The sequence below is a fragment of the Hetaerina americana genome, unplaced genomic scaffold (assembly GCF_022747635.1).
Source record: "Hetaerina americana unplaced genomic scaffold, ioHetAmer1.1.p SCAF_2, whole genome shotgun sequence".
NCBI classification, from domain to species: Eukaryota; Metazoa; Arthropoda; class Insecta; order Odonata; family Calopterygidae; genus Hetaerina; species Hetaerina americana.
The window spans coordinates 47,168,450-47,186,910 of NW_027286763.1; the positions used below are offsets into that span (position 1 = coordinate 47,168,450).

The 18,461-nt window shown below is 35.7% G+C and overlaps 1 protein-coding gene across 1 annotated transcript in view; it reads right to left on the bottom strand.

Moving 5' to 3' along the window:
• Positions 1 to 1,639: 1,639 nt before the first annotated feature.
• Glys (glycogen [starch] synthase) overlaps positions 1,640 to 18,461 on the bottom strand; it is a 63,678-nt gene continuing 46,856 nt past the window's right edge. Inside the window, exons 4-13 of the mRNA XM_071585008.1 lie at positions 18,072 to 18,263; positions 17,334 to 17,540; positions 14,924 to 15,186; positions 14,540 to 14,660; positions 13,339 to 13,505; positions 12,377 to 12,569; positions 5,312 to 5,486; positions 4,546 to 4,757; positions 4,044 to 4,241; positions 1,640 to 2,579 (exon numbers count right to left, since the gene is read on the bottom strand). Coding sequence (XP_071441109.1) covers positions 2,535 to 2,579; positions 4,044 to 4,241; positions 4,546 to 4,757; positions 5,312 to 5,486; positions 12,377 to 12,569; positions 13,339 to 13,505; positions 14,540 to 14,660; positions 14,924 to 15,186; positions 17,334 to 17,540; positions 18,072 to 18,263 — 1,773 coding nt within the window. The 3' untranslated portion in view covers positions 1,640 to 2,534. The remainder of the gene's footprint in view (positions 2,580 to 4,043; positions 4,242 to 4,545; positions 4,758 to 5,311; positions 5,487 to 12,376; positions 12,570 to 13,338; positions 13,506 to 14,539; positions 14,661 to 14,923; positions 15,187 to 17,333; positions 17,541 to 18,071; positions 18,264 to 18,461) is intronic.

Here is an 18,461-nt window from a genome sequence, read left to right on the forward strand (position 1 = left end):
TTGAGTTACCAAATTTTTAGATTTAAGTATTCCTAGGAATTCCAGCAGTAAGATTTACGTTTCTTTGAATATTATTTCAATATATACAAGTAGTTTCAGTATATGATGGTGCCTAATACCATAAAAAATGAAGAGTTGCGTGAATATTTATCCACATTTACAATGAATATACATATGCACATACTAAAACAGAAAAATACAAAAATAAAGTAATCTATCGAGGTGAGATGACCTTAAAATGCCACCTGACTGGAATCATGAAATTAATTTTTGGAGATGTCTTTTTATGGTAGGGACTACCATATTGCAAAAACTAGTTGGGAGTAGATATCATAAATTGAATAAATTATAGTTTATGCATTTTTAATTCAAAGTGAGCAATGAGAGATGGTTATTCTAGAAGTCGTCATTTTTCTTTTAAAAAACTCAATATTAGTTAGCAGTGGCCATGGTTCTTCCAGCTCCCTCCAGCCCTCTACACTTTCACCTTTTTATTGAGTTCAAAATCATTAACGCACCTCTTGCTATCACATTGCCTTTTCAATGCAACAATTTCAGAGTGTAAAAATCATTCGCCTTGACTGGGATATGATTTTTACACTCTGAAATTGTTGCATTGAAATTCACATTAGCGGATGACTCCGTTAAAAGTTACGGTTGCAGCATCTCCCGCAGTTTCTTTGGACATTGCCTTTTGACTAATTGCCTGGACAACTGTTAATTGGAGATGATGGGCATTAGGATTATGAAAACTGCTGTCCATGGCCATTATCAAGAGTGACTTTTAGAGATTCATGTATTCATGTTAATAATGGATTCTAGTTGAAGTAATTATTCTGACCTCTTACATGGAGGTGCCTCTCTAGTGAGAGGTTTTATTTTTGGAGATTCCACATTATTTTCGGTGGAAATACTGGGTATTATTTGTTTAAAATATCCATCATTTAATAGCACTACTTCGATAAGTACCACCAACCCTAATGTACTTTTCCTTTGACATTCTCGATTGTAGTTCCTTTAATCTTTAATTCACTGATGTTTTAATGTTACCTGACATTGTGAGGAATCTCAATAAAATATCACTATTAAAAAAAAACTTTGGGAATGTGTTGTGTGAATGCTCTCTTAAGGCATATGTTCTACCCTGTTGATGAATATCTGCAACTATAATTTGCAGCAGTATATTTTCTTTGATGTGTACAACAAATCCTTGGACAAAAATAAATTGATTAATTGATGCTGTTCTCAGATGCTTAATCTGTGGCAGTTCTTTGGATAACTTGATCTAGTTTATTATCAACCTGATTCACTCTCTGTTGCCCCAGTACTTTTTTAACATTTTGATTTATGAAGTTACACACACAAAACAAAAGCATGTCATCACTGTATTAAAGTCATTCTTATCAATATTAGCAACCACGCTTCTGTTTTCTCTGTGGTAAGTTCATGGTGTTGCTACCATATCTCACCAAGCCATATGACACCACTTCCTATTAACTTACACTTCAAGGAATTTTTGTTCTTAAATTTCCTTATTATTCACAAGTGCATAATATTTCAGTCAAATATTTTGATGAAAAATTATAATGAAATATGACCGGTTTGGTTAAACAAGAATGAATTGTGAAATTAAACATGGTTTTAAAATATTCAAAACTTTATATATTAAAGCATTCCATAAAATCCAATTCAGTAATAGATTATACATGACATGAGGCTTAGCATTGCACAGCATTTTCTCAAAAGCAGAGTATTTGATCACATCAATTGGTAAAGCACCAACTGGGCCAAAATGACTTAGAACTTCCTCATAAAATGGCAATGATTCGGCTCTGGAGTATTTTAAATTATTACATAACATCTAGATAAACTCATTCAAGCCAATAAACTATGATAACCAACATTTTTCCATCTACCTGTATGCATTTTGAAATAAAATCTCATCATTTGCTTATATTCCCTATCAAAATTGCAATGAAAGTTAAAACAGTTTCACAAAAACCAATTTCTCACACATATTAACACAGAAAATATTACAAGTCCACTCTGTGCTTCTCTAGTTAAAAATGGACATTATTTTGTGACATCTACATATTTTTCATGTGTAACAATAATTTTAACAAGATCTAATAATAAAACGTTTTCACAGATTCACTACAAAAATATTTTGATCTATACTCAGAATCCAACATAATTAAACATTTCATTGAGAGAATTAATAAATTTAAAATATATATTCACATTTATTCCATCATGCTGAGGAGCAGAAGATCAACTGATTAATTATTCACTGATACAGTAAGTATAACAAACTATCAGCTGCAATCTCAACAACCACCCTCAGAACAGGAACTTCCAACTCCCGGACTGAAATGCTATCATTATGATTTTTGTGCTTCACCAATCTGAGCTGGTAAATAAAAAGTGAGTAACTAGCACTCCAAGATTATACAAACATGAGATGTATTCACTACTCACAGTAAGTGAACAATACTCAATATCTTATAACAGATGACACATTGCCAGGTTAGTTTTTATCGGCTACCGCCATCCAAACTGGATACTCCCAGTTCTTCCAGCTGTTGACAGAATAAAAATATCATAAATATTTATACACATATATATCCAAGGTTAAAAAATATTGCACCATTAATCATTAATACCTCTCTTTTCATGGGTTAAATGGAAGAAGGGACCATTAGGTCTCAATTTTGCCCAAATAAAGACCTCTATCTTTTCGGTCTCAACTAATATTAATCCTTGTTCAAAATGTGGCAGAGTAAAAATATCATGATACCTCTAAGGAATAGAAATGTGAAGAAGATAGATACATAAGGGAAAATATAAGTGTTGGGCATGCTACACTTAGAGAGAGGGACTAAAAGGTCTGCCAAACTCCAAGCCATTTGTTTTTGTTGATTCTCTTACATGGTACATCTACAAAAAAAACTTCAATTGAGGCTCGCACTGCAATGAACAACAAATATAGCATCACATTTTGGGTGGTTCATGTATGACTGGATTACTTGGTGAAATGAAGAAAATGGAAATTATGAGTTTTCAAAAAGTTTAAATAACCATTTGACATTCATCCCCATGCAATTTTTCTGAAGATCAAACACAATCTCTTTGGTGTTGTCTACAAGAGTTAATTTAACAAATTAAATCCTGATTTATATGCTGCAGAGGTTTTTTTCTTCTCATGCATCTAATGGCCTTTGTTAATATTGATTATTTGGCCCAAAACTGACAAGACCCGTAATGAGAAAAATGTAAACTCTTTGCCAAAACAAAAACATTATGCTCACTGATCTCAGTTTGAATGGTAACTAGCTTACATTGCCCATTTTCCATGCATATTGCGAGGCATATGATTTAGGGTATGGGATGAAAGAGCTATAGGGATAAGTGAGATGTATACTGACTATGTTAACTACTAAATAATTTTCTGTTTGAGAAATTTTTCAGAATGTTTAGTGCACATTACATTTGGCAACAAATTTGCCGAGCTCATTGATATTTCAGTTCAATATTACTAGCTTAACCATTGATCATAAACACAGTAATCAACTCAAAGGTTGGTACAGTTGGTGATGCTCGAGGTCAACTCATATTCTCACTCCAATAATTATGACATGATAATCAATGGCACACAATATATAATCAAATATGTACATTAACATGGAATGAGGAGAATTTGATACAATCAGTTACAGCCATTTGAACATATTTTGATACACAAGGAAATGTTTCAGCCATTATTGAGTTATGCATAGCAAAGAAAATTAAGCCATTGAAAATTAAACTATAACAAACTAACACGATTAAATCCTCAAAGGTAAAACTGAATAGAATTATTGAAATGTAATGATCGACAAAACTTTTTGAAAGGAAGGAGATCAGGCTATCAATTGCCTTTTACAGTCAAATGATGCTCACACCATAATGTGACCAATTCAAGGTCAAAACAAATAAATTAAATATTATCCATGAAAAATATAATGGTACAAGCGAATGAAACATCTTTAAGAGACTCAACATACCTCCTTCTCCTCGTCAACTTCATCTTCTTCCTCACTTCCATGAATTGAAGGTGCAGGAGTAGTGGCTCGAGAAGATGTGGGTGAAGGCGGTTCAGAAATAGGGCGAGGATAATTGAAACGCCCAACCCCTGAGTCATCAGCAGGTGCCATGTCAGGATAAACGCTATGTAGAGACTTCATACGTGCCTGCCTGTAATACTATGGTGCAAACGAAGATGCACAAAGTTAATGCCATGTGTGCCTTGCCAGAAAACAACAAATAAACAGGTAAAAATAAGCAATATTACTTTTTATCTCATGATTAGAATTTCAGATGAATACTGGTGATCATTGTCATGACTGCAGAGATTTTAAAGTAATAAAGCTACATTAAATTTATCATTAATAAACATGTCATGGTCATTTCCATCATGAAAAGTTTATATTTTTTAATCATTCGTTAATTCAACAAATTTTATTGCCAAAAGTTAAATTAGGAGATCAATAAATGTCAAATACTCACGATTCCTAAGTTTCTCCAATCAAGTAAATCACTAAGTCTTTCTGTACGATTTCGCTGAATTATACGCTGTCTTCGATTAAGACGGCAAAAGTCATACATGTACTGAGCAAGTTGGCGTACTGAACTTTCCAAAGAAATAAATCTTCGGTCCACAACGTAGATACCATAACTCATGGGATCAGCTACATGTTCCGTCATAAAACACCCAAAACCTAAATTTTCACAATGAGATAAGTGTTTCAAAACATTACAAAAAAGAAGATATCCCAATACTCTGAGATAGCACTCAATATGGCTATCATGAAATTTACAAATTTTGTAGATTTTCTTATCAATGACACACCCAAAGGCAATTACTGAAGTGGGCAACCTTTCCCTCCTTAAAATAATTTTTATAAGGAATAACTTACTGAATTTCTGATGTTTTTCACAAAATTATCATCCAAAATCCCAAAAATGATTAATTATGCAATGCATGATCATCAATGTAGATTTCATGATATTCTTGATGTCATTTAATCAAATTTTTTAAATATATGAATATTTCAAACTATGAATACCACAGCTACAGCTTTCCGTCAAAATATTTACCATAAGGTATTTATCTTTGATTTCTCTACATCCTCCAAGATTTTTACATTTAAATTAAGAACTGAAATATTTTGGCTGGTGTACTAAAACTGGTTAGGTTAAATTTCCATCTAACATTTCCAACGATTTTTTTCACAAAAGCCATTAAAGAAAGGATCTTCATATTTTTTATTACCTGAGAGATTTGTTGTGATTGATGGAATGCCCATAACAGTACACTCTGCAGGGGTATACCCCCATGGTTCATAATAACTTGGAAAGACACCAAGGTGACAGCCACGTACAAATTCTTCATAATCCAAACCAAAGAGTGGATTTGTGGATGAGAGGAACTCAGGATGAAAAACAATCTAATTCAAAAGAAAGAAACACAAACTATTATTGATATATAGTACAGAGGCACTTCACTTAACAAGTTATTCACATAATGGTCTAAAATATTGGCCCAAAATTGACTTGCTTAATGAGAGACTTTTCCCATCCCAGGTGACGAGGAGAGGAGAATTCCCAGGATGATTGCATGCCTACGACTTCAGTTTGTGCTTAGCACTCATTCTGCTAGCTTCTTACTGTCGCTAGTGATCACACATTTTTCCAAATGTGTGTTCAAATATAATACTTCTGATTTTTTGGGTAAAAATTGTAATAATTTAAGAGCATAGTTTTAAAAATGCCCCTGAAGAAAAAACCACAAGAAGACAGCCATAAGAAAATAAAAATAATGGTAGAAATGATTAGTAAAATCATTGAAAAGCAAGAACAAGGTGTGAGCATGGCTGATCTAGCATGTACATACAATTGGTCTACATCAATGATTGGCAATATCCACAAGAACAAGGAAAAAATTAAGGAGATGCTTCAAAGGGAGTGACAAGAATATTCATACACTGGTTATGTATTCTCAATGATGTTGAAAGGTTATTTCTCATTTAGAAAAATGAAGAGCTATCACAATGCAACACTACAGGTATAACTGAGAATATCATTTGTGATGAGGCAAAGGTGATTTTTGCCAACTTCATTAACTGATGTCAAGATCATCAATGATCAAAGAAGTGCACATTTTAGGAAAGCTGTTTGAGCATGGTTCGAGAAGTTAAAGAAAAGAATAAGCATCCATGGCCTTATGAGGCATGGTGAAGCAGCAAACTCTGACTCAAAGGCAGCGAAGAACTTCATTGGTGACTCCTAGAAGCTTGAAGATTCGGATAATTAGCCGCTGCAAAAGGTTTTCAATTGGAATGAGATGCATCATGGAAAAGTTGTTGTAGCAACCCTATCCATGTACTCATAACAGCAGAGGAGAATGCATTGCCCGGCCACAAGCCAAGGAAAGGTCACCTCACGCTGCTATTTTGTGCCAGTGCAAGTGGCAATTTGAAAATGAAACCCCTGCTTGTTTACCATTCAGAAACTACATGAACATACAAGTAGTGTGAAGTTCAGAAGAGCAGACTAAATAAGATATGAAGGTTATGAAAAACTGTTGCTTTAAACCATGCATATAAAGCATCGCCATAATAAGGCAGAGGCTAAGCATGCTCAAAATTTATTTAATGATAATGCCGAGGTGCATTTTCACAAAAGTTGACCTGCCAGAAAAAACAAATATATCTCAATAGCTTTCCATTAAAAAAATTAGGAATGTATCAGTAAAAATAAACTAATTATTTTGATTCCTTTTTGTGTTTACAAATTGAATTCTTATTCATTATTCATTTATTGGTTTTTTTCCACCATACAAGAAAAGATGAAGGTGATACACTATCCTCAACAATGTATACATCATTTTCTTTGGATAAACCTTTTACACATTTATTTTTTTAACATGGAAGCCATTTTCACATTTGATATCAATTTATATGGGAATAATTGTTTAACTAAACAAGAGCTTTAACTTAAGGGAAAGATCCTGGAACGAATTCTGCTAATTGTATGAGGTTCCACTGTATTCTAATGGACATGCAATCATCATGGGACAAAAGAGACCAATTACTTAGGAAATATAATATTAAAGTGAACACATTGAAATCTTAACTTGCAATCTTAACAGATGGAATCTTTCTCTGAAATGGTACAACATGGGATAGAAGGAGCTCAAATGATACTAAGCAGAAAAGAGCTCAAGCTATTTAAGCATGTTTTAACATCAAGAAGCAATAACTTATGTTAAAGAAGATAAGCTTAGAAATAAGTAATGCATGAAAGCATTTATATGGAGAATGGCCCAGTATGGATCGGAAAATTGGATGATTAAAATATCAGATTTGATAAAAATTGAAGGCTTCAAAATCAGGTGCTAGAGGCACATTTGAAGATCAAATGGGCTGATAGTGCATGGCAGTTGGCATTTTAATAGGAAGAGTGGAGGGCTACAATAAACTAATCATAATACTGAAATACTCATGATGCATACATATTAATATTTATTATTATGGTAACATAAGTAAGACAAAGAGATTACAATGACTAAACTCATATCCAGAGAAGTTTGGGTCGAAGTTATACTATTTCTTTTTTTCCCATTTTATCTGTCATGTCTTCCAGATCAGTGACAAGAGTCAGACTATCAGAGTTAATGTTCTTCAACATACACCCAAATTAGTTATCAAGTCATGAACCATTGCAATCATGCACTTCAAATATTTAAAAAATTACAGAACTATTACTTCATGTAAATTAAAAATAAATGTCTGACCAATCTTTCATTGCATTTTTGAATGAGATTACCCAAGATGCTGGCAAATAGGAGAGAGAGGGGGGGAAAGAATATGAGGAAAGTATAGCAAGGCATAAGTTTTCCAATCATGCATATATTTTCTGTATTGGAATTTTTGGGCACATAAAAAGCAAAATTTAATGCCTAACCAAAATAGTCCCTTCTTCAAAAATCACAATCACCTGGGAATAAGTGATGGCCCCATCACAGTACATTCATTGCAGTTTTGTCTATGTATGCATCTATTCCATAAATGATCTTCAAAACTAGGTATTACCAAAAGATTTCTCATGTGAAACTAGATCCAAGTTTTTGGGAGTTGTTATAAATAAAAATTTATCATGGGATGAACACATATGCAATCTTCGTAGCAGGTTAAATTCCATTTGCTTTCTTATTAGAAGTATTAGGAAATCTGTAAGCCTTGATATCTTACTTTCAATTTATTACGGAGAATTTTATTCTTTAATTATCTATAGTATTCTGTTCTGGGGTTCTTCCCCTCATTCTGATTCAATTTTTAAAGCTCAAAAATGTTTAATACGATTAATATGCAATGCTCCCTACAATGCACCTTGTCTTTCCTTCTTCAAAAGGTTAAATATTCTGACTGTTCCATGTATTTACATTTATGTCGTATGCATTTTCGCTAAAAGTAATATATCCAATTATATGACAAATGACAACGTTCATTGCCACCAAACCAGAGCCTGCAGAGACCTGCATCAAACTTATTGCAGGACTTTAAATACATCCCTGGGGCCTAAATCAATGGGCCTCCTTGCACTGAACAGGCTCCCTTACGATTTTAAGTACGTAAAGGATCCAGTCCTGTTCAAAAAGAAATTAATATCATTTTTAAGGAAAGAACAGTTTTATTCTGTAATGGAATTCATGGAGAAAAAATAACCATACTGAATATGGAATATATTTTATGCAAAAAATTTATTATTGTGTCATGCTTTTCTGAATTTCATCATTGTTTAACATCTATATGTACATATGACGTGTCCTATACACTTATCTGATGTATCTATTACACTGTGTCAGTGTCTTCTGGGCAAATAAAGATTATTATTATTATTATTATTATCAAAGCTGATTTTTTTTAATGCAGGACTATATATATATGTCCCTCCCCGAACTACAACCTTGACGTGGTGGAAGGGCTTGTGCGATGACCCCTAGAGCTGTGCTGGCGGGAGTAATAAAAATTGCTCCTGGTAGGGTCACCCATGCCAAGATAGGTCGAAGGTTAGGAGCCAGACGAAAGGTAGTCCACGCAGCGTCTGTTCCTCAGTGAGGCGGCTGCAATGGCGTCTGACCCCAGTGGGGCGGCCAATAAGTGATGGTGTCACGTTAAAAACACTATTGAGGAAGGCAACGGGAAACCACCTCAATTATCATTCCCAAGATTAACATGATGGACTATACAGATATTTTGAGTCCTGGCAACTACGGGGCTCGGCCCAATCGACCGTGTGTCGTGCCCGGCAGCGGGGAAGCAAGGCTTCTGCGGTCGTCATCCCACGAAACCCTTGCAAGGGAAAACCAGCAGCAGCAGCACAGAAGACGCAGGAGAAGAAGACCACATTAGTTAGAATAGGAACATGGAATGTTAGGACAATGATGAGGACAGGGAAATTGGAGAATGTTAAGCGAGAGATGGAGAGGGGAAATATAGATATTTTAGGTCTATGCGAGGTGAGATGGAAAGATAGCGGGGATTACTGGAGTGATAAGTATAGAATAATATACAGCGGCGGAGACGAGAGCCAACGAGGGGTTGCCATAGTATTAAATGAAGAGGTAGGAAGAAGCGTAGTCAACATAGAGCAGGTAACAGATAGAATACTACTAGTAGAGATAAAATCAGAACCGACGAACTTGGTTATTATTCAGGTATACATGCCACCGAGCAACCATAAGGAAGAAGAGGTCAATAGGATATACGACCAGTTAGAGGACATAATCGCGTGTGTTCCTGCAGGGAAACATTTGATAGTGATGGGGGATTGGAATGCGACGGTAGGCGAAGGAAGAGATGGTGACGAGGTCCGGGACTACGGTTTAGGCATGAGGAATGACTGCGGGGAGAAAGCAGTTGAGTTCTGCAGGAGACAGGGGTTAGTCATCACCAACACTTGGTTTAGACGCCACAAAAGACGCAGGTATACATGGAAAATGCCAGGTGACTCAGAAAGGTATCAGCTAGATTATATCCTGGTTAGACACAGGTTTAGGAACAGTGTGATAAATTCGCACAGTTTCCCGGGAGCGGATGCGGACTCGGACCATAATTTAGTTGTTATGAAATGTAGCGTTCGTTTCAAAAAGATAAGGCAGGGGCGAGTCAGAAAATGGAATGTAGAAGCATTAAATGGGTTGAAAAGGAAGGAATAGAAACAGGCGGTAGAGGAAATCATGGAGGATGGTAAAGAGCTAAGTACTATCGAAGAAAAATGGGAAAGGATCAAGAAAGGGTTTTTTAAAGTCGCAAAAGACACTATTGGAACCGTTAATGCTAAAAGGACTAGGAAACCATGGATCACGGATGAGATGATTACAAAGATGGATGAGCGGCGAAAATGGAAGAATGTAAATACAGAATTAGGCAAAATGAAGTACAAAGAATTAAACAATAAATTGAGGCGGGCAACAAATAAAGCAAAAGAAGCATGGTGGAAGATGCAGTGCGAGGATATGGAAAGTCTGCAGAGGAAGGGTGAAATCAGTGCGCTGTACAGCAAAGTTAAATCTTTATCGGGAAGTAAGAAAGGGAGATCTATGCTAACAGTTAGAGATAAGGCCCGTAAGGTATTAGTTGACACAGGAAAGATCTAAGAGAGATGGAAGGAATATGTAGAAGAACTGTATAGTAAAGAGCTTAGACCAACAGAGTTAGACATTGAAAAGGAACATGAGGTAGAGGAAGATAGCTTAGGTCCAGGCGTACTAGACAATGAGATAGAAAGGGCATTAAGGGAGATGAAACTAAATAAGTCCGTGGGGGTGGATAACATTCCCGCGGAACTTTTAAAATGCTTAGGAATATGTGGGAGGAAGAGGCTATATGGGCTGATCCGTAGTATTTATGAGGAGGGAATCTGGCCGGAAGACTTTGTGAGATCAGTTTTAGTTCCTATTCCGAAAAAGGTAAAGGCCACGTCATGTGAGGACTACAGGACAATTAGTTTGATATCCCACGTAGCTTAAGTTGTTCTCAGAGTCATCAATAAAAGGATAGAGAGTAGGGCAAATGATTACTTAGGGGAGGATCAGTTTGGGTTTAGGAAGGGGAGAGGTACGCGTGATGCCATTGCAGTAATGAGATTATTCATCGAGAGGAATATAGAACACAACCAGGAGGTATTTGCCTGTTTCGTAGATTTCGAAAAAGCATTTGATAGAGTGAATTGGGAAAAACTAATGAGTATATTGCAGAAAATAGGAATAGATTGGAAGGATAGGAGGCTAATCTGCAACCTCTACATGTCTCAGACTGCTCAGGTGCAAGTGGGGAATGGGGAGTCCAGTTGGGCAGTGTTAGGAAGAGGTGTAAGGCAGGGTTGCCCATTATCACCGTTGCTGTTCAACCTGTATGCAGAGGAAATGATTAAAGAGGCATGGGAAGGACTGGAGGTAGGAATGAAAGTGGGCAGGGAATTCTTAAAATCAGTTAGGTTTGCTGATGACCAAGCTTTAGTTTGTCAGTCAGCCAAGGGGTTGCAAGCATTGCTGAGTGAATTGGAAATTCAGTGCGAAAGGTATGGAATGAGAATCAATATTCATAAAACAAAGGTTATGCGATTTTCTAGAAAGAAAAAGGCTAAGCTTAACATTAAAATAGGAAGGCAAAAACTAGAGCAGGTAGAACAGTTTACGTATCTCGGTAGTGTTTTGGACCAACACAGTCAAAGTAGTAGGGACGTTAGGAGAAGAATTGCGCTAGGCAAAGAGGCTTTCACAAGGAGGAGGGAGTTAATGACGGGGACGTTGAGTAAGGATATTAAGAAAAGACTCGTAAAAACTTTGATATGGAGCGTAGCTATGTACGGCGCGGAAACATGGTCATTGAAGCAGGAGGATAGACGTAGATTGGAGGCTTTTGAAATGTGGGTGTGGAGAAGAATGGAGAAGGTGAAATGGACAGAGAAGAAAACAAAAGAGGAAGTACTTGGTATGGTGGGCAAAGAGAGGGGTTTGTTGGGAGCAATCCTATGGAGGCAGGAAAGGTGGCTGAAGGGGGTATTGACCGGCAGCGGGATGTTGAAGACTGTAATTGAGGGGAGAATGTTAGGCAAACGAGGAAAGGGAAGGAACAGGATAGGGATGTTGGACGGGATGAAGGGAGGAAGAAAGTACTCAGAGCTGAAGAGGGACCTGATGTAAAGTAGGATGTTGTGTTTTGCTAGGGGTCACAAATTATTTAATTAGTAATTATGTCCATCCAAAAACCTACCTTAACCGGTATATTACCTAATAATAATAATAATATTTATATGTGACATAGATTTTCACCTTAACACGGTCGTGAATATTGTTGAACAGGCGACATCGACGAATCGAATTCAGTACAGGGTCATTCCCATCATTGACCACATTGTGTGTTGTAACTGGAGGTAGTCCATCCCTCTGAAGTCCATATATACAGCGTTTGATCTTCACTGTATCTTCTTTTTTGAGAAGCTCAGCTGGTTCAGGCAGTCTTCCACTACAGTCACAATGCAATATGTTAAAATAATCAATTCATATTACACCACAAAAAACATAATACAGAAAGTGATAACGTAGAATGTTAAAAATACAAAATCCAACATTTAGTGATTTTCAAAAGTTCGAATTACTTTTGAATACAGAATAAAACTACGTTATGACAAAGGAGAAGAAAGTTATTGTTTAAAATTCAATGGAAAAAATGGCCAGAAATTGGGAATCCAAAAGGTGTCTAAAATACAGGGATTTGTATTGCACAGAGCCACTCAACAAATGAATCATCAACACTATGACAATTCCACTAAAACAATGACAAAATAGGCACTTGTAATAGAAAAGAGTAATACGAATACAGCGGGATGCAGGAGAGAGCAATGCAAACATTTTTTGTACATTAGGTGCATGAATACATTATATTTAAAATAATACAAAGGAAACCATTGAAGATTCTACTGCTTATGAAATTTAATGCATTTATCTTAAAGAGGAACATTACACCAAAAATAGTTACACATGTAGTAACAAGATTTATCTATCATAAAGCATTCTTTCACATACATGAGGCTGGTGGTTAGCAATGGATAATCAGCAGAGAAAAAGTATTCCTCTTGATTATACAAGCATTTGCTCCAAGACATAGAATTTAGTCAGATTGATTGATTAATATCAAACATGATTTTAAATTTTGTTAAGACCAATTCGTTCAAACTGGTAAAATTCAAAATAAAGGTAAGTAAATTCATTTGTACAAAGTAACAAAATTTTACCTTAAGCAAATTTCATACATCCTTTTCCCCATTTTCTGTTGAATATCATTCAATGTGTCTCTCAAACTTTTTGTCACAGCATGGCCCCGGAGACTTTCAACGTTAAAATTATTGGTTTTTGCCGGAAATATGAGAAAAGCAACCACAGTAACATCTGGGAGGGATGACTGGAAAGATAATAGCAAAATAATCACTAATGAACAAAAGATTCAATAGATCAATGCAAAAGTTAGTTTGATAGGTGAATACTATTTCATTTAGTCATTTAATTTTTTCAGTGGGAAGCAAAACCACCAAAATCCCTATCTAAAGCAGGAGTTAACAAAATTATTTTTTGCCATATGCTAGAATTTTTTAAGAATAGGCAGGCTGCAAATGCCTCTAAACAAGTTTTTTACAAGTAAAAATAGGTGGCAAAAATAAGGATATTGTCCAGGACTTAAGTGAATATGTTCCAGTATTCCATATTATTCAATAAAGCTTAATAAAACAATTCCATAGGTGTTACGTAGTATGCAATGTCTTCATACACCGCCTTAGAGTATTGAATACATTTTCCCATTTGAACATTGCGCACACATGAATTGAATGCTGTGGCTTCCGAAGTTAGCTGTAAGTGGAGCATTATTACACTATCTTTCTCTTGTGCTACAGGGCCTGCCTTCAGGAGCGGAGTGTTTTGAAATGCTCCACAAGCAGCCAGCTTCAGAAGCCACCACAGCACAAAATCAAAGCAATAAGCCGATCCATAATTTCACATATAGAACATTTCTTAAAAAGCAAAAAAATAAATCAATATCCAATCCATTTTTTCCATTTGATGTGCTCAAGAAAGCACATGGGGATGATTAATTTAGCAGATAACAGAAATATTCATCTCATTTCTTTCACACAGTTAGGAAATACATATGATTTTTTTTACTGTCACAAAGCAAAAAACAGATAGAAAATGAGGGTGCCCAATAAATAAACCCTTTAAGGAAACACTGGCACTGCTAACAAACTTAATATACTTACAGGACACTCATTGTAGAAAATTTTCATCTCTCAGTGAATATTTTAATTTGTTAATTTCATTATGGCTAAGGAAAGGATTGTGAAATACCAGCTTCAAAATTCTTTTGAGAAATTGCTCTCAAATTCATTATTCAGAAGTGATGCTGGTAATCATTTTTGTTGACAACAGAAATAGGAGACCCACCTTGAGATAGTGATTAAGACGAGCAAGAGCCTCTATAAATACATCTGCACCCTTATTTCCAAATTCATAGCGGCCAGCAATGAAGAAGTATAGAGTCTTATCAAGGTCAAAATCATAATGCCTGAAAATGAAGCCCACAATTTTAAAATTGCCAATTTCTTGTCTGGGTTACATTGGATATAGAAGATGCATATTCAAAAAATTAAACTACAATTATACATGTGGTGGTGATAGTGACAACGATTTTTTTTAGATTCTAGCATAGGGCTTATTGAAGGCTAGCTCTGATATCATGCTTATATTATATGCACAGAATAAATCATTATCAAAAAGTAAAACAATATAGTACACAGACAATTAAAATCATCAAAATTCTTTATTTACCCATAGAAGTGACCCCTCACAAACTCATGAATTTTTTCTTTTGAGAGAGCATGAAGATTCTGAAATTCGTGGATAGCACTGAATTTTTTCACATTTAGTCCATTGGGAGTAATAATATCAGGTCTTCTCTTAAGGAGATGCTCTGCTTCCAGTCCAGTAATCTCAGAAACAGTGGTGAAAACATGGGAAAGGTGAGTCGCTGCTCGCTCCAAACAGTATCGATGGTAAATCTGTCTTCTACCAGCTTCCTCATCAACTTTAAACTGTGATCAAGAAGTAACAACATTACATAGGATATACTTGAAAAATACCATGCAACAATTATGGCTACATTAAATAAATGTTTGTATCAAATATCTAAGGGTGCTCTCATATACAAGGTAGTTTGAAATAAAACTTTCCTCCGTCATGTTATTTTCCTTGGAGGTCTGGTGAAAGTTTATTAACTAATAAAAATTTTTCAGGAGGCAATGGAATTTACACTATCCATCCAAATGCAGATGATACTAGCAATATTTTAAGTGTCAGTTAATACCAACACTAGGTTTCTCTTCAACATATCTTTACCCCTTATAAACACTTCAGTTTTGATCTATTCTCCATTACCCACATGTTTTCAGGACAAATGTATACGAGAGTAATCCCAGAAGTACCTGACCCAACAAAGAAAACAAATATTTTTGAAAAAAATGTATTTTTCAACATAATCTCCTTTCAGCTCTATACACTTCTCCCAGCGATGTTCAATAAGTTTGATACCATTTTTATACTAACAACTGTCTCGCTCCTCAAAATAGCCATTAACTGCCGAAATCGCTTCTTCACAGTTGGAAAATCTTTGACCACCGAGCCATTTTTTCAAGTTTGCGAGCAAGAAATAATCCGACGAACTAAATGTGGCAAAAGGGGTGCATGAGGTACCAATTCAAACTTGAATTCATGAATTTGGGACATTACAATAACAGATTTGTGAGTTGGTACATTGTCTTGATGAAACAACACTTTCTGCTTAGCCAAATGCGGCCGCTTTTGCTTGATTACTTTGCTCAAACTTTGCAATACATTCGCACAATACTCGCCGTTGATAGTTTTTTTCTTTTTCAAGATAGTCAATGAAAATTATCCCACTCACATCTCAAAAAACCGATGCCATGACCTTGCCTGCAGATGAAACGGTCTTCGCCGTCTTTGGAGCCGTTTCTCCCATTTGACTCCATTGTTTTGATGGTTCTTTTGCCTCAAGTATGAAGTAATGGACCCATGTTTCATCCATGGATATGAAATGGCACATAAATTCTGCTCTTTTGCTGTGAAACTTTGCTAAACACTCAATTGAAATATCTTCACGAAACTGGTTTTGCTCAAGGTTGAGCAAACGCAGCACCCATCTTGCACACAGCTTTCTAATGTCGAAATTTTCAGTTAATATGCAATGTACCAAACTTTTTGAAATGCCTACTATGCCTATACTTTCAGTTGATGATCATCCAGTATCACTTTGTGGATTTTCTTTACTGTTTCTGGAGTCGTCACCTCATCTGGTCGACCAATGCGATGCTCATCTTGGCAGCTCGTACGACCTCGTTTAAACCCAACACTACTCAATATTTTACTGCTGAAAACGAAGGAGCAGACTCACCCAGAGTAGAATCCACTTCGGCTTTTTTAGTGCTATGACTGAGGCCTTTCAAATAAAAGTATTGTATCACATAACAATGACAAATTTTCTCCATTTTCACAAATTCAATGAGAACGTTCACTATTGATGGCTGCCAAACAAATACTAAACAAATGTGGCACCTTCAAACTTGAAACATATGCTTAATAGATTGCATACTTTCTAATACAGTGATATTTTTCAAACAACTACCGCCATCTCAAGGTCAGACCAGGTACTTCTGGGCATGTATTCTATCTTATTAATTCTGACTTTTGACTTTTTAACCGCTCTCCTGAAATGATAGGTGATGAATACAATAACAATTCATTCACGGAGTATCATATCAAAAGTAACCACTTTTAACCAATTTATTTAAACTTCAATCCATGCATTAGATCCATTCAAATAGAAATGAAAGAATTGCATTCCAAATGCATAAACTTTGAATTTTTTTAATTCAAGAAGATTTGAACTGATAAAATCAACACCGCTTTTTGTTCAAATGAGAATAGATCTCATTTAGAGGGACAAAACAAGCAGAAATATAAGTAAAGGTTGTGGCAACATAGCTTCCTTTTCTATAAAGCAAAATCTTGTTAAAAAAAAAGGAAGTTATGTTGCCACACCCTTTACAAGAAAATCTGTCAGTGTCATGCATAAGTCCCAATGTACCTTCAGCAGCAATTTTCACCCTGTTTACCCTGGGTTTAAAAATATTTTTTAACATCTCATCATGCCACAGAACCCTACCTTATCCAGATTGTTGTAGAAGTCTGTACTGCCTGCACAGAGGTACCTGCCCAGGAGTGTGGCATGGGTGGTGAATACAGTGGCCACATCAATCTTACGTGTACGCAGGGCAATGAGACCAACACCAGCCTGCCATTCGTGAAAGTGCGTCACGATGCGGGCTGGATCATCAGCTGCATTCCTCATCTCGTCACAAGCTTTACGGAACTGAAAAAGGCATTCCAATCAGTCAAAAGTAGACCAACAACAAAAGCATGCATCATTTCACATATTCAACTTCTCATTTAAACACCAATCAAATCACAGATGTTTTGATTTATTACCTATACATAATAATGGGATAAGGTGTGCATTTTGGTTATGTTTAGTATTTTTCTGTGTTTTTGTACTGTTTCCCTGCATATAATACTATTTGACAGCTCCTGAAAATTGCATGTACCTGTAATTGATATGCTCATTTTACAAGGAACACAATTTAAAACTACATTTACAATAAATCAAAAAATTGAAGAAATTATGATGTTAATGATATAAGTCTTTACGAAACAAATTATATTCTCTTATATTCTCATACAACAATTACAATTAAAATCAAATATTTTCACTGAGTGATGGCTGAGACACATCCTCGAATTATATTTTGAATAATATGAGTGTTAAGGTGAATTACTCAGGCACAAATTAGCATGATGTAATTGTACCACATTAATGTCAACCATTGAAAACTTGTCTTCATACCTCTCCTATGAATTCTGCAACTAAATATCCAAGAATAATTGCATCATTTGTTTCTAAATCTTCACGTGGGATACCTATGCCACAACTATCCCACAATTCACTCTTGAAATTGTCAAGCCTCCAAGAAGCTGATCCAATATCGAAGAGGATAATCTGAGGGTTGCCATCAACAAGCCATGCTCCTGTGTGAATCTGCGCAATTAGAAAGAAAAACAGAAATTAACTTTTAAGAAGCTAAACCTTATTTGGTAATTATAGCTACAATGGGAGGCAACCGAGATCATTTGAGCTACTAGGGATAGGCAAGTAATTAGGTCAAGGTAAGACTTTCATGGAATAGGGGAAGGGTGGAGAGAAGCCCAGTATTTAATTAAAGATACCAAGAGGTCA